The following is a 15,181-nucleotide window of genomic DNA, read 5'->3' as shown; positions in this document are numbered from 1 at the left end:
AATTTTTAATTTTAGTACAGTTCTATCTTCCAACTGGGATTTCCAGTAGGCGTGTTCAAAGGGTCATTATCTGAAAGGAAATCTGTAAAAAGATGTTAACGTTATACAACAGAAAGCAGTTTCTAATTGCTTGGTAATTTATGTTGAGGGTATATAAATTTCTAATTATTAATCTGCAACATAACGAATACAGAAATGTAGAAACAATGACAACCTGACACAATGATGAAAACCAATGAAGAGCATACAGCTATTTGCAAGACAATGGAATATGTATTAAACAGACTTTAATATTTAACTTTTCAGAAAATTATTTTAACCAAAGAAAATGGGTGAACAAGTATGCAAAATGCCTATAGCTTCAAATGTATAAAAATTAAATTCAATGTGTGAATCAAATACACGTATTTAGAGTTAAGTTTTAATCAATGAAAAATAAGAATGTATGACAAACAAAACTTTTCTGTGGAAGAATTATCTCGACAAAAATTATTCTATGGTTAAAAAAATAAGTATATATTGGGATTTGAACCCAAGCGATAAAAACCCCGAGTTTCATTTTATTCCTAGAGACTAACACACTAACCCTACACCGAACAACGCATAACAAATATTGGCATTTATATCTTGTTTGTGATACGACCCTTGAATAACTGGACTTCAAATATTTCTAGGAAAGATGTACGTATATTGCGTCATAAAAGTGTATTTTTATGGTAGAGTGGGTCCTTGCTCCATTTTTCGGTTCAACAAAAATTGTATATATTTGAAATATACTTTAAAGATATACTTTAAGTGAAGATCCACGTACACAGAAAAAAATTGTCTTACAGTATGAAGAAATAGTCATTGTTGCCCCTATTTGGTGTTCGCATGCTATTTCATAAATGAATAATTTCAACATCTTTTACAGCAAAAGAATATTTTATAATTCAGCTTTAAATTCATTCACAATAATACTAGAAATATCAATAAAATTGATTAAATGTGATATACATACATGTATGTACATAAGTAGCATGTTTGAAGTACTAATAATACATTATCCTTGGCGTAGAAGTGGTGTATAAATGCAAATATGAATAAAATACACAAGGCGTATTTATTCAAAATTATGCAATGTCCATTACGAATACATGACAAGACATGTTAAATGAAACGTTTCTTCAAAATTTTCATTTAAAAGACTACGGGAATTCCCATTTTCTTTTGTTTTACGCTACGAGAGAGAGCTGCCAACATTTATGTTCAGATGAGGCACTCCAACTGTCACACATTTACAATGTAATCTGCTATATCAAACAAAATAGACCTAGCTTCATCACTTTACATTATAGAACCGATGGTATGTTATCTAGTCATTCTGTACTTTTTGTCATCAATTACTCTAAATGTCCCCAAAACACAGTTACAGAAAATTTTGAGAATACGCATGTTTTCTAGTAAAATGCCATTAATTGTTTTGATATTTACTGTTATGATAAATGGTTTCCATGGTAGTTAAAGGCTTTTAATAAATTGCGATATGCTGTTGAAGGAGTAGAATTTGATCAACTTTTATGAGCAACAGATAACAGGTGGTATCTTGCAGATAAAAAAGCATCAGATGCCTGTTGGACAATGGGTTTCATGAAATAGCTTCAGGCTTCTGTAACCAACAGAGTGTAAAAATACAATGACAAAATTAGCTTAGCTTGTTAGGTAGCAGTTTAATAACTTGCAAATAACACTGAATTGTCAACGGATTTTTCTGTCATGACAAGGAGCACACGGCGGGTGTGACCGGTTGACAGAGGACGATTATTCCTTCACGGCACCTGATCCTACCTCTGATGTTTTTAGAGGTCCGTGTTTGCTCTGCTCCCAAATTGTATTGTTTTAATGGACTTTTGAGCTTGATTACTTTTAGTTGTCTTCATAGTTCATGAACTTTTATGTAGAATTAAAGCAAATTTCCTTAGAATACATTAAAACCTACCTGATAACTAAATCTTTAAAAAAAAAAGTAGATATCTTTAAAATAACAGATTTGAAAGGAAGATCATGACTATTCGTAAGATTGTATGTTGTTTAACGTCCATCTCGTGAATTTTTCACTCATATGGAGACGCCACCACTTGCCGGTGGAGAGCTGCAAATTTTGTCCTATGCTCGGCACTTACGGCCATTGAGCAGTGAGGGATCTTTTTCGTGCCAACACCTACTGCGACACGGGACCTCGGTTTATATGGTCTCATCCGAAGGACCGGTCTCCACGTCCCACAGTGGGATTCGAACCCGCGACGTAAGGATCAACTCCTTACTCCGCGACTCTAGAGCAGACGCTCTAGCCACTGCTCCACGCGGGCGATGACTATTCGTAAGAGAATAGTAGCTTAAGATTTCTGTTACAGTAGCCACGTTACAGATTAATTTGTCATCTTAAGCAATATTGTGATGAAATTAGTTACTGGTTTGTTGGATTTCTCTAGAAAATGAAACCTTCATTTCTTTTTTGGGAGAGGGTAATAAAATGTCAACGAATGTACATTTCTGAATATAGATATTAGCCCTTGAATTATCTGGTAAATGTATTATATATATTCACATTAAAAAGATATGTCATTTTTTTAAATTCTATTTTTGGGGGGTACAATTCTTAAATTATTTCGATTTGTTGTCAGTCATCCCCAAATTCCAAAGTATGCGATTCAAACTTCTTTAAAAAAAAAAAAAAAAAAAAAAAAAAAAAAAAAAAAAATTGCTCTATCAGGAACACGAAGATTTAAGCCTTTTAATACTTTCACAGATTCAATGTCATATTAAGAGTGAAAAAAAATAATCTCAAAATAGTTGTTGGCAAATGGTAGCCTTTGCTGCAGTTCTTCGCTTTCCCTGAAGTTCGTGAATATTGATTAAAGTAATACTTTTGAAAAATTGTCAGTATCTCAAGAAGGAAGCATTACATTTTTTTTGAAAAAAGGTTGATTATTTTTTCTGATTAACTTTCTCAAGCTTTTCATGCATTCAATGTTCCTAGATGAACGTGACTTTTTTCATTTCAAGTATGTAAGTGAATGAGATGGCAAATTATCATTATTATTTGGTGAAAAAGTTAAAAATAAACTGGTTTACAATTCCAAATGTTATTAACTGTTAATGTTGAATGATTCATTGTACATTGTTGGTTTATCATTTGTATATAACTTTTAGACTTTCAAAATAGAATGATAACTTCGGTGTACATTATTATATAATTACTTTCCAGCATTTGTCATACCTGTGTAAAGCATTTCATTATCTACGTCATCGTTTTCCTTTATGTATTTATTGAATTTCGAAAAATATTAATAGTACAAAAATATTTTTGAAAAAGAAACAATAACAATTACATCATAAAATTTCTATGGACAGTGACCTAAAACGATTCGTTAGCTCTCAATTCTAAAACTGTAACAGAATAAGTCATTTCTAGTCAGCATTAGGTTGCAATGTAGGATTTAATTAAACTGAAAAAATAAACCGTATAACCACAAGAAAACAAAAGTTACATTATATCTTTGCAAATCCTTATTTAGAGACAAAACTATGATAAAGTACATGTATTTTTACTCATTCTCCATAGGAAAAACATGGACATGCCTGTATGCTTGCACTGTTGTTTCTGACAGTAACACAAGGTTGAAATTCACTATATGACCCATGTCTATTTTTAAAGAAGTAAATAATTCCTGTCCCTCAAAATAAATGAAAAATACATTTTATAGATCTCATATCTACAGTTTTGTATGCAATTCTTCAATAAATTTCTTAGAAAATTTAGCTTTAGCTTCAAGGAGTTTAATTGTAAAAACCATAATTTAGATAACGAGTTGTCAAAGGTCAAGATGAAGTATAAGTAACAAATCATAAATTCAATTCAGATTATACCATTTATATAGGTAATGTTAACAGTAGCCAATTTTAAATGCAAATAAACATGTTGTAGATAGTACTGAAACTGTTTTCATGGCGTAATCATTAGGGTTAGGAAAGTTATTTCCCTTCTATTCTAATCTGAAATACAACACTGTTTCAATTAATAAGATAAACGGATGTTATTCATTGAGAATGAAATTTTACCTTGAAGTGCAATACTGCTTAAGCATTAAAACTTCTACCATTCACAGGTGTTGATACATGTTAACAGTAGTCAAATGGGTCAATTACAAAAAAAATCATCGCAAAATATAACATAATGTCAACTAAAATTGAAATTTGAGCAGACCTGTTGATAAGATTATACTTTTGCGAGTTCCACACGCTATCATCATAATCTATTGTATAAATTACAACGTGACGGCGTTTGCTAAAGGCAGCGGCCTTGAAGTCAACAGATGTTTATAATATTATTTATTCGACATTGTTTATCAAATATATTTTTTTATTGATATTATTTAAAACCCCTCTTATTTACCATTTTATGAGTAGAATATTTATTACAATATTGTAATAAACATGTTATTCAGATTTTAATGGAGTATTTTTTAAGTTGTGAAATAATTATTATGTGTTGTTTTAATTAATACAATTCCTGAATGGTTTAAATATAACTAAAGAAATTTCAGATCACGGACTTTGAACCTAAATATGTGCATAAAAATAGAATGATTATTGCAAATTTGTTCTCTAATGGAATAATTAATCTTTGCTAAACAAATGAAAGCTGAAACATATTGTCCATCTAGAATAATATAATCGAAAGTTATATATATATATATATATATATATATATATATATATATATATATATATATATATATATATATATATGGGTGTGTGGATGTGTGTGGGTGTCAGGCTTGGTGGTAATGCTAATAATGCATTGCAATGCAAAACTTTCAAAAAAAGAGTATTGCTGGCATTAAACAGCATTACAATTTATTATGTTGTGTATACTCATTTTTTTAAAATTGAAAATGGACATGGGAATCATTGTTTAGATTAAATATTTTTTTTTAGAATAGTAAAAATGAATAAATGATAATTTGACCTATTGAAGACAAAACTTTCTGTATATTTAAACACACTCTAGCTTTATATACTTTTCTGTCTGAAATACAATTTCTACACATTTAAATTTCGTATTTATTTATTTATATAAGCTTTAATTTCAAAGAAAATTCAAAAGTGTTTAAAAATTCCTTTAAAAATTAATTCCAGTATGAGATATACTGATTAAAGTACACTGTAAAGTGATAATTAGAGTGTCAACAAAACACACAATGCCTTGATTATGTAACAATCCAAACAAGGTATATTTTTTAGAATTGCTCCAAAAACCAATCCCTTTTCTCCTGGCTGTGTTTATGAAACATTATGCTGGTCTAGCTGAAGCAAATTCATTAATTAGACCAAGAGGAATAGAAAACAGGCATGTTAGTAGAGCAAAATGTGCACATCGTCCAACCCCTTTAACTTGTATGTGTATTTATTTCACTAAGCAGTAAAGTTTGGGGTAGGAGGTAGAGTGTCCGTAAAGTTTTCGTTGTCTGGCATCAATAACTGACATCAATATTTACACAAAAAGTGCATAATGTACAAGATTCTATCTTATTTGTCATTGTTGGTAATTGTAAAGTTCCTTCTCATGAATAAACAAAAGAAAATTAATGTCAAGTTATTTACTGTTATTAGAATTTGAATCAGCATTCATCATATTTACTTTTGAAGGGATGGAGGTATGTATTTATGAAAATAGTTGCACAGAGTTTGTATAATTTCTATCTTTAATACTTCAAATAAGCAATGATAATGGTAATACATTACTTCACTAAAGACGAAACATACAGGTAAGGTCTACAGCTCTGATTAATACAATTTCAATATTAGTTCAGTATTTTATTATTAGATCTACTAAGTATTTCTTTATAGACCAATAAATAACGAATTGATAATTTATAATCTAATTAGTTTTTATTATCTTTGATACATGTATCTACGCAAAATCTTGAAAAGCTGTGTTGAGAGTTAATAGTACATACTGAACGATTTCAAGATTTTAAAGTAAAAAAAAGTTCAATAATTCAAACAACAATACAAACCAGAGAAACAATTGATTTATGGGTATGAAAACAATTCTGAGTATTGTATAAACAATACTAGTCCCATACCGGAAAGTGTAATCTGATTCCCTCAAAAATTAGAAAGATCATAATTCCATCAAATATTATTGAAGCTGAACAAAATGCAAAATTGTAACTCACATACCAAAAATCATCTCAATATCTACAACCTATCTGCAAAACTTTAGGGAAAAAAGTGCGGAAAACCAAGTGGGAATTCTGGTTTTCCTGAAAAATTTCAAAAGGCCGTAATTCCGTCCAAAATCATTGAAGCGAAACGAAATGCATAATTATTCTGTAACTCATCAACATACACTCTCATACCAATAATCAGCTCAATATCAGCAAGCGTTGAGAAAAAAGAGTGCGGAAAACTAAGTGGGACATACTGACAGACAGATGGAGGGACAGACAGGCGGACAGCTAGACAAAACAGACAGATAACCAGACAGACGAGGAGGAAACCTATAGTCCTCTCCGGTTTCACCAGGAGGGGACTAATAAGATCTTTTTGTGTCATGCAATGGAGAGATCGGACTTTAAAAAGCATGTCCGCGGCTGCGCAAACAACCGCCTACATGGTGTATTTCATATTGTACTGAATTGGGCACCCCATGCTTAAAATGAATAACAATTTTCAAAAAATCTGTATGTCATTTTAAGGGTTATTCCCATTAAGTGCAATAAAACACACGATGCATTATATACATGTACAAATCATGATAGCTCCGTAATAAACACTTTTCTGAAGGTAAAATAAACCAAAGGCGTTACATAGAAATCTTTTGTTAACCTTCAGTGGTTAATTTTGAAAAGAGTGAATTAGCGTGTCTCTGTTTAATTGTTAAGACCGACTTTAATCGGCGCAGTATAAAGTTAGCTGCAGAACTGTAGCGTTATGGTTTTATATATTAGTCTTTGACCATTATGGTCAAAGACTTACTGTAGAAAACCATAACGCTACAGTTCTGCAGCTAGTATAAAGTCTGATGTGTGTAAGTGAATTTACTTGGTTATCAGAAAACCAATCATAAGAATTGTAAAAAAAAAAATCAGCATTAGATCTGTTGTTTGTAACTTTGGCGCTGAAACAAGATACAGTTCAGCCTCATTAGTCCGGGCTCTTTAATACCTTCTGGATGGAATTTGCAGGGAACAATTTATATCTATATATACCGAGTCTGTTGCAGTTATCCGGACGCTGCATTAATCTGGACAATTTGCTCGGAAACACAAGGAGACGGGACTGTACACGTAAATATATTAGAATTTAAAACATTCATTTTCCTAAATGGAAAATAATTCACAGGATTTTACCTCGAAAACTTTTACCATCTGCACAGAATGTCTCTTCAGAGGTTTTGAGATTTATTTCACTTTCGAAGCCGTCGTGTGATTAGCGAAGAACAGAGGAAATTATTTCCGAACTCAGAGAAATCTCCAGTTGCAATGTAATGATTTGGATATACACACTCTGGTTGAGCCAATACTTTTGAGCACGCAAGTTCAAACAGACACACAATAAAAAATTAGTTGCATACTGATGCATATCAAAATGATATAGTATTTATTTTAAAATTCCATAGTTGATCTGAATTTCATGGTGCTTATATTAGCAATGCATCTAAACACACTTTGTTAATTTTGCACAGGAAGACTTGGAATAAAGATTTATAAAAATAAAACTGTGTGACAAAATATTTGAAAATAACTTGTCTTATTGTAAAGTGATAATATTTGAAAATGTAGAACGATCTTAAGAATCTCCAAGAATCGCTAAAGGTTACAGTCATGAACAGAAAAAAAATAGCCTAATTTAAAATTCAATCATGTAGTCTTGTACTATCTGGGCCTCTTTACTGCACCAGTGCACGTCTATTAAACTACAACGTACACTTTACTCAAAATTGCAAATTATTAATGTAAAAATAACTCCTTTCAATTTATCTATGAGAATTTATTTTATTTTTATTCCTGTTTTACTGATTGGCAAACACTAGAATAAAAACACATTTCTGTCTATTCTATATTAAACAAACCGCACCTTGTTAAAAAAAAGTTTCAAAGCAGAAAGATTGTATCGTGTGCAAATTCAGAGAATTTGACGTCATTTGTCAGTAAATTTATCTTGGTCATTTAAACCAAGAGCACGCGTACTCAAGCAGTTCGATTTTCGTGTTGTGTTTTGGGATAGAATGAGGAATCAACACATAAAAATAAAACTACAATGCAAACCACTTTGTGGTTATTGACATCAGCGTGACATTGTTAAATTGTATCGATCCAGTCGAAGCCAGACTAATGAAATGAAATATCTTCTCGTCAATAAACAGTTATTTTTAGTTGAAAAAAAATATTGTTAAAAATATGAATATCCCTGCTATAATAAAATTTGTCAATTAAATGTTTAAACAAAATTAATAAATAAATAAGAGTTGATGTTAATGTTGATACAGCTACACTAAGTAACCTGGCGCGTATTCTAGATTGTATGTATGTGTGACCTATTTCAATGTTTACAATATCTCATTTAGAAGAAGGGGCGGAGTTTTAAAATCAACCAATCAAACTTGGATTGACGTAAGGGTTTTTCCAAATACAGTCGTCCTACACTTATAATAAAGAATGCTTTCCGAGAGTATACGAATGAGCCCTTTTAACTTAGTTTAACAGATTTTTCATTGATTCAACAGTCACGTGTTCTACTATGGGATATATGTTTTCTCGGTTAATGTTAAACTCTAACAGTTTGATTCTATGTTTCATATCATAAAGACGGACCCATTCCATGTTTTAAGTATGCATACCGGTAGGACTTTATATAAATATAAATATATTACTTGGCATGTATGCAAATTATAAATATGGACATATTTTATGCCATTTCTTTTTTTTTCAGAATTTTCAGCACTTAATCAGTATCTTGAAGCAAGCCAATTTGCCCAAGAAGCTACAATGAACTTTCATGTAGATCAAAAGGTAATACGATTAATTCTAAGAAATAAAACTCCTTTTTGTCACATTTTATGCTTGTGTTTTGAATGTTATTGAAATACATCTTAATTTCTTTTAGGTTCCCCAGAAAACTTGCATAATTGGATCAGAAAGTTTGAATTATCCAAACACTGTAAGTGAGGGACAGTTCACTTGCTCATTGAACACTTTCCTAGAAAATATGGGAGAATTTGCACCCAGATCACAGACTGTTGTGCCTGTTATGGAGGCTCCGCAAGAATTCCAAAATCCAGAAAGTCCCAAAAGTTTTATCGATATGGACAGTCATAATGAACCGACAGATCATGACATTTCATTATACGATCCAAACTGTGTTGTGAAAACGGAAAAAAATTATGTGCCGTGTTCGATGTCTTCTGTAAATATCGTTTCAAATCTACCAAACTTTTGCAGCATAAACAATGAATCATATGTCCAGCCTGTGAAAACAGAAACATTGGAATCTCTCTCATGTGCGGATCAGTTTGGAAGTTGTGATATAGGTTCTGCTGTTGTTGTGGCTATAAAGAATGAAATTAATCAAGTTTGCAGAATATTGGGAATTTCACCAGGTATGGACACTTTAATACAAATACGAAGAAGGAAAAATGCTGTTTATATTTTATGTTGAAAAACACTGCCCTAATGAAATATAATGTGGATGGGATAGGTGCGTGTATAAACAACGTTTTCTATGTTTAAACGTGATATTACGCTTAGAGTACATGAAATCAATAAAAAACCGAAAAATCAGTCAATTAGAACGAATAGCTTTTGCGAAAATATAACTTTAGATTTGATTAATGATAACAATAATGACACTGTACACATCAGTTAGCAGAGTAATATTTTTTCATCGGTAGACCATGACGCCCTGTGTGCAATTTTCAGTCTATTTACCTTGTGTATCTGAAGTAGCAATCGGCTCTTACCTGTTTAGTGTATCAGGGTATTGAACTTTTTCTATTGTATTTTATTAGATCCACGGTTGTGGTCTGAATCCGATGTCCTGAGATGGATGGAATGGCATGGCAATCAATTCCATGCTTCTTATGGTGTCACAGAGGCTTTCAGAATGTGCGGAGCGCAGTTATGCCGACTGAGTAATGAAGCCTTTAAAAGAAGATCTCCCGAGGCAGGAGCCAATTTGTATGCACAACTGGATGTTTGGAAAAATGGTACAAAATCAAAACCTATACATTAAAAATCCTTTTCAACAATGAACACAACTATCGTGGTTACACAAAATTCCAATAAAATTCAAATGTAGAATATGCCTTCCATTGTTAGTTTCGTATAAAACCTATACTTTCATAGATGTAACCAAAATTACATTTCTTTCCTTTAATTTGGTTGATCCAAGTTTATTTTGCTCACGTATTAAATGATTTTTCCAGCATGCAGTTTGCCAAATCCGCAAATAAAGCAGACAACACCGGATTTTTATTATCCACCAGCGCCCCAAGAGTCCTTCATGCCAACATCTCTCTCCCCCACCCCGAGTGCAACCAGCGAAGAAAGCTGCCGCAGCAGTTCGCCGATTAGTTCACACTCAGACGAAGAAGTCGCCACACAGAATTGTAAGTACATAAACAAGATTCCTTGGTTAAAGAAAAACAACCAAAACAAATAAATGCATTCTTCTCTCACGTGATTGTTTTCTTACCTGTCCTATTTATTAAATCTGTTTCAGATCACAGCAATGTAAATAGTGGAAAACAGACAATCCATCTTTGGGAGTTTCTAAAGGAACTTCTTCTTCAACCAGACAATTACAGTGGCTGCATCAAATGGGTCAGTCGCACTGATGGTATTTTCAAAATTGAAGATTCCTCACGTGTTGCTAGGCTATGGGGAAAACGAAAGAATCGACCAGCCATGAACTACGATAAACTGAGCAGGTCTATTCGCCAATATTACAAGAAAGGTATCATAAAGAAGACGGAACACTCCAAGCGACTTGTGTACCAATTCTGTCAACCCTATCTCTGAAAAGACAAATTTTACTAATCAGTCAATTTGAAGGACTTTCCCCAAAATGTCCATTTCACGCTTTTGGCGTGATTCATTAAAATGGTTACTGCTTAGTAATTTACATTATGTTTTATAGTTACCAGTTCCCCATTGTGACTGGCTTTTATAACTGATGTATTCCTTAAAAATGGCAGCTGTTGTTTCATGTTGCTCTGGTGCGGGCACCAGTTGATATCTCATAGTGACATATTCATCTGAGATGGGTGGAATTTTTAATAATATTCTTGCCACATTTCCTACCCGGTGGCCATTATGCGACGTATAAGAATTCCAATACACATGCAAATTAAAAACTTGCTTGTGTTTTTTTGTATCATTATGTAACTTGTAAGTGTAAATTTTCTTCTCACTTATATTTATATTTGTTAGATATTGAGTATTATTTTAAATTCTATTCATGATATTGCTTAATGCTGAAGTTCGATTTTCTTATACTTAGTTAGTTTTGTCTATAGTATTGGAATTGAAGGCATTTATGTGATATTTAAAAAATATTTGCACAACATGTTACCATGTTTCCAGACAATAAATAAATTCTCAAAACATGCATAAATTTTCTTCGTGAATATGAAGTCATATATCTGCTAAACATGACGATATGATACAGAGATGACAAAGTCCACACATACATAACAGTCTCAGAAGAAAAAAAGGTGTCCGTAAGATATCTGATTTAAGGAATTTTTACAAATAAAACTGGACATTTCGAATTTATTTTTTTTTTCATACCTATTCTCATCAGATTCTCTGCATAAAGTGTTAATATTATTATCTTATTTGAATATATTTTTTCAAACAATTTTAAGATAAATATGTGTAGTATGTTGTAATATTATTCTTTATTTCGGGAATTTCCCTAAAAAAGTGGTGACTATATAAAAAATAATTGCATAATTGTTTGATTAATCGTTTGTACTCGGTCTGACAATGAGGGCTTTACCGATCCCTCTGACAGAGTGTCAGACAATGCATTAATTAATGTAATTCTTAAAACAAATTTGTAAACTTCATGTTTACTAAGCAGTTGACATCCAAAACCTCTCTATCGGTAAACAAGCATTTACTGCTATTCAGAAAAGGATAGGAATAATTTAACATCTTTTTTTCTGTATAAGCTAAAATAACCTTGATAAAATTAGCTTTCGAAGTAAATAATTCCTAATGATATTTATTTTACCAAAAGAATTTTTTTTTTTAATTTTTCAGCGCATAAATTTGATGACATAAATATATTTTGATTTGACACATTTTTGCTTATCACTGCAATGCAATTAACGACGAATTTAAAAATAAACGTATATTTAATTTTTTTGGTATAATTTTATAAACAACCCTGGTATGTACTTCAGAGAGATGAATGTTGTACAGCGTGATATATTGATCTCATCCTTTCTTCAAATTACCTATATTTCTCACTTATATATATATATATATATATATATATATATATATATATATATATATATATATATATATATATATATATATATATATATATATATATACACACTTTGAGGTCTTTGTATAATTAGCAGCAAAGAAAAACCTTTCGATGACCTTAGCTTTGTTAAAAAATAACACACTTAACTTCTAGTAGAATAATACCAACTAATACCACGCTTTCTTTATTATCATGTGAACTCACTATATTTATTTCTATTTTTACATGGAATAAAATTTAGTTCTTACAAAATATTTATGCACACATTTTGTAGAAAAGAGTATTATTTTGATTTCCACTTGTTATTCTATCAACTGGGGATTGCCGTAGAGAAAGAACGCATGTCATGTATATTCACAATTAACATGTCTGTTAAAAATTATTTGTAAATAATGCAAATTTCAACGACAACTATGTATTTACTATGTATTTACCTTTGTTTTGCATATGATTAATGTATAAAGATTTTAAATAACTTTTTGTTGTACATGCATGATATAATTTTTATCAGTGTGCTAAAATATAATCAGTTTCTTTTGCAAAGGGTTATACTTATTTTTTATTTTTTCTTTTGGGGGGGGGGAGTATATTTATTCTCTGTCTTTCTCCCTCTCTCTGAAAATTGAACATGTGTGGTTGTGTCACAACTGGATCTATAAAAGAAGTCTTTTTCCTTCTGAAAATTTAGCTACGTGGTGCAGAATTGGATCTGCAATTTCTTTATTCTTCAAATACCAATGGTATCTTTTAGAAGCTTGAATTTGGATTATGAAAAATAAACTATTCCAAATTCAAGTTCAAGTTCAATTTATTCACCCAAACCAAAATACTGGTACATCGGGAACATTAATAACATATATACATTATATACAAACTGGACAGAGGTACATATACAATACAAAAAAACATGACAGGATATTAAAAAAAAATAAATAAGAGAGGGAAAATATATCAGGGAGGACAGACAGCAACATAATTTTTTAGGATAAACATACATAGTTTTTCTAGCATTTTTTTCATTTGAGTTAACATTATTTCCATGAATTTAATAACCTTTAATTACAAAACTTTTCAAAAATAAAATATCAAAGATTTCAATACAAAAACACGTATTTCGTATAAAAGTGTTTCTTTCTCATATTATCTGATTGATTTAATTTTTAGTCCAGAATTTAATACACATCCCCCAAAAAGGCAAATAAATAAATAAATAAATTAATAAATAGTATAAATCATTTATAAACAAGCAGTAATATATACTAATAACTTAGATGATAATAAAGGTGATTTTTAATGAGCATTACTAGTAATTTTTGCACACAAACGCTTCAAAACAAATGAATGTATAATGAACTAGAAGGAAATAATTTCATGAGGTTTAGTTTTTCTTTGATGTTTTTCTGAAAAAAAAAAAAAAACATTTTATCCAAATTAAAAACTTAGTCAAAGTTGTTTCAAATATAGTAATCTATAGAATTGTGGATTAATTTAAGTTTGTCTTTTTTGTTTGAAAAATCTTATTGAATTTTTACAAAGTGCAAATGAAACTTTAAAAAAATCTTTCTTACATGAATACGGATATTTTTTCTAACAAGTTTAATATCTAAAATTACTGTTTGAATAATTTTTTTCCTTTTCCGTGATCACCATTTAAAAAAAAAATGTTTAGTATACAAGATGAAATTTGGCAGGGACATGTTTTATATGAGGTTGCCACATATATTTATTTTTTTGTCTGTATCTTTCGGTTCTTAATAACATTTCTTTTTGTCAATATATGATGTTTACAGGGTAGATTGTAAGTAATCAAATTCCCAAATTCCCAAAAGCCAAAATTCAAGTGACACTGGTGCTATGTCTGTCTTTTCTGGACAAGAATATCACGATATTACTCGGCTTGAACTTGAATCTTTCCTTTTTCAACTTTCCATGATTTTTGTAAGGCCTGTTTACGGATACAAAAATTGTACCAGGAAGTCTATAAACTACAAAAGGTAAAATGAGATTTTATTGTAAATTTAAAAAAAAAAATGTAAACAGATTTTTTTTAATTTTAATAAAGTCATTCAACAGGAATTGTTCAATTGAAATATATTTGCATGAAAAATTACATAAATGTATTTATAATTACCTTTATAATTAGGTAATTTTAAAAGATATGTTCTAGGTCACCGTATCTATGCGATACATTGTCAAACTATCGAAACAAGCATAGAAACAACATAACTGAGAGCATTCGACCTAATAAACAAATAAACAAAAATAAACATTTATTTATTGCAAAAAAATCTTTCCGCTTGTTTTCTTCGAGCATCTCCAGGGATCTGGATAAACATAATAAGCTATATCTAAGCGAAATTGATAATATAATAATTTTGATTTATTTTTAAACACTTTATTTATTTACAAACGAGAACTGTCGCTTCTTATTTCCTGGTTGTGAAGGTATAGCTTTCATTGTTGTTCATTCCAAAATCATCGGGTGATTATATATTTTTTAAAAGCTAGGTTTAACCGTATTCAAAAGCCATACAAATAAATTGTGTTGTATGAATTTTTATTTACAAGCCACGTTTTTAATAATTCGTTATGTAAGCTGTAGATATAAGAATGATAATTATAGTAATGT

At 30.6% G+C, this 15,181-nt stretch overlaps 1 protein-coding gene across 2 annotated transcripts; it reads left to right on the top strand.

Annotated features, from left to right (window-relative positions):
- The first annotated feature begins 8,746 nt into the window (after nucleotides 1–8,746).
- On the top strand, nucleotides 8,747–11,486 carry LOC133185932 (SAM pointed domain-containing Ets transcription factor-like). Of its 2 annotated transcripts, none has more exons than XM_061321231.1 (6): nucleotides 8,747–8,880; nucleotides 8,983–9,062; nucleotides 9,157–9,649; nucleotides 10,058–10,255; nucleotides 10,475–10,657; nucleotides 10,771–11,486. In XM_061321231.1, the coding sequence occupies exons 1-6, from the start codon at nucleotides 8,841–8,843 to the stop codon at nucleotides 11,067–11,069; spliced, it is 1,293 nt and encodes a 430-aa protein (XP_061177215.1). In that variant the 5' UTR covers nucleotides 8,747–8,840; the 3' UTR covers nucleotides 11,070–11,486. The 2 variants fall into 2 exon arrangements, with proteins under 2 accessions (XP_061177215.1, XP_061177208.1); XM_061321224.1 differs by having other exon boundaries at nucleotides 8,755–8,892; nucleotides 10,771–11,484.
- Nucleotides 11,487–15,181: the final 3,695 nt, after the last annotated feature.

This window comes from Saccostrea echinata, unplaced genomic scaffold, assembly GCF_033153115.1.
Source record: "Saccostrea echinata isolate AGI-Se365-2 ecotype Australia unplaced genomic scaffold, CSIRO_AGI_Sech_v1 ptg000001l, whole genome shotgun sequence".
Taxonomy (NCBI): domain Eukaryota; kingdom Metazoa; phylum Mollusca; class Bivalvia; order Ostreida; family Ostreidae; genus Saccostrea; species Saccostrea echinata.
This window is presented reverse-complemented; position numbering and strand designations above follow the sequence as displayed.

What these genes read in the sequence shown, in the direction of transcription:
- LOC133185932 (XM_061321224.1), top strand. Translation starts at nt 8,841, where the DNA reads ATGTTTCATATCATAAAGACGGACCCATTCCATGTTTTAAGTATGCAT. An exon ending in ACTTTCATGTAGATCAAAAG is followed by an intron (nt 9,063 to 9,156) that starts GTAATACGATTA and finishes AATTTCTTTTAG; the next exon opens with GTTCCCCAGAAAACTTGCAT. An exon ending in AGAAGTCGCCACACAGAATT is followed by an intron (nt 10,658 to 10,770) that starts GTAAGTACATAA and finishes AATCTGTTTCAG; the next exon opens with ATCACAGCAATGTAAATAGT.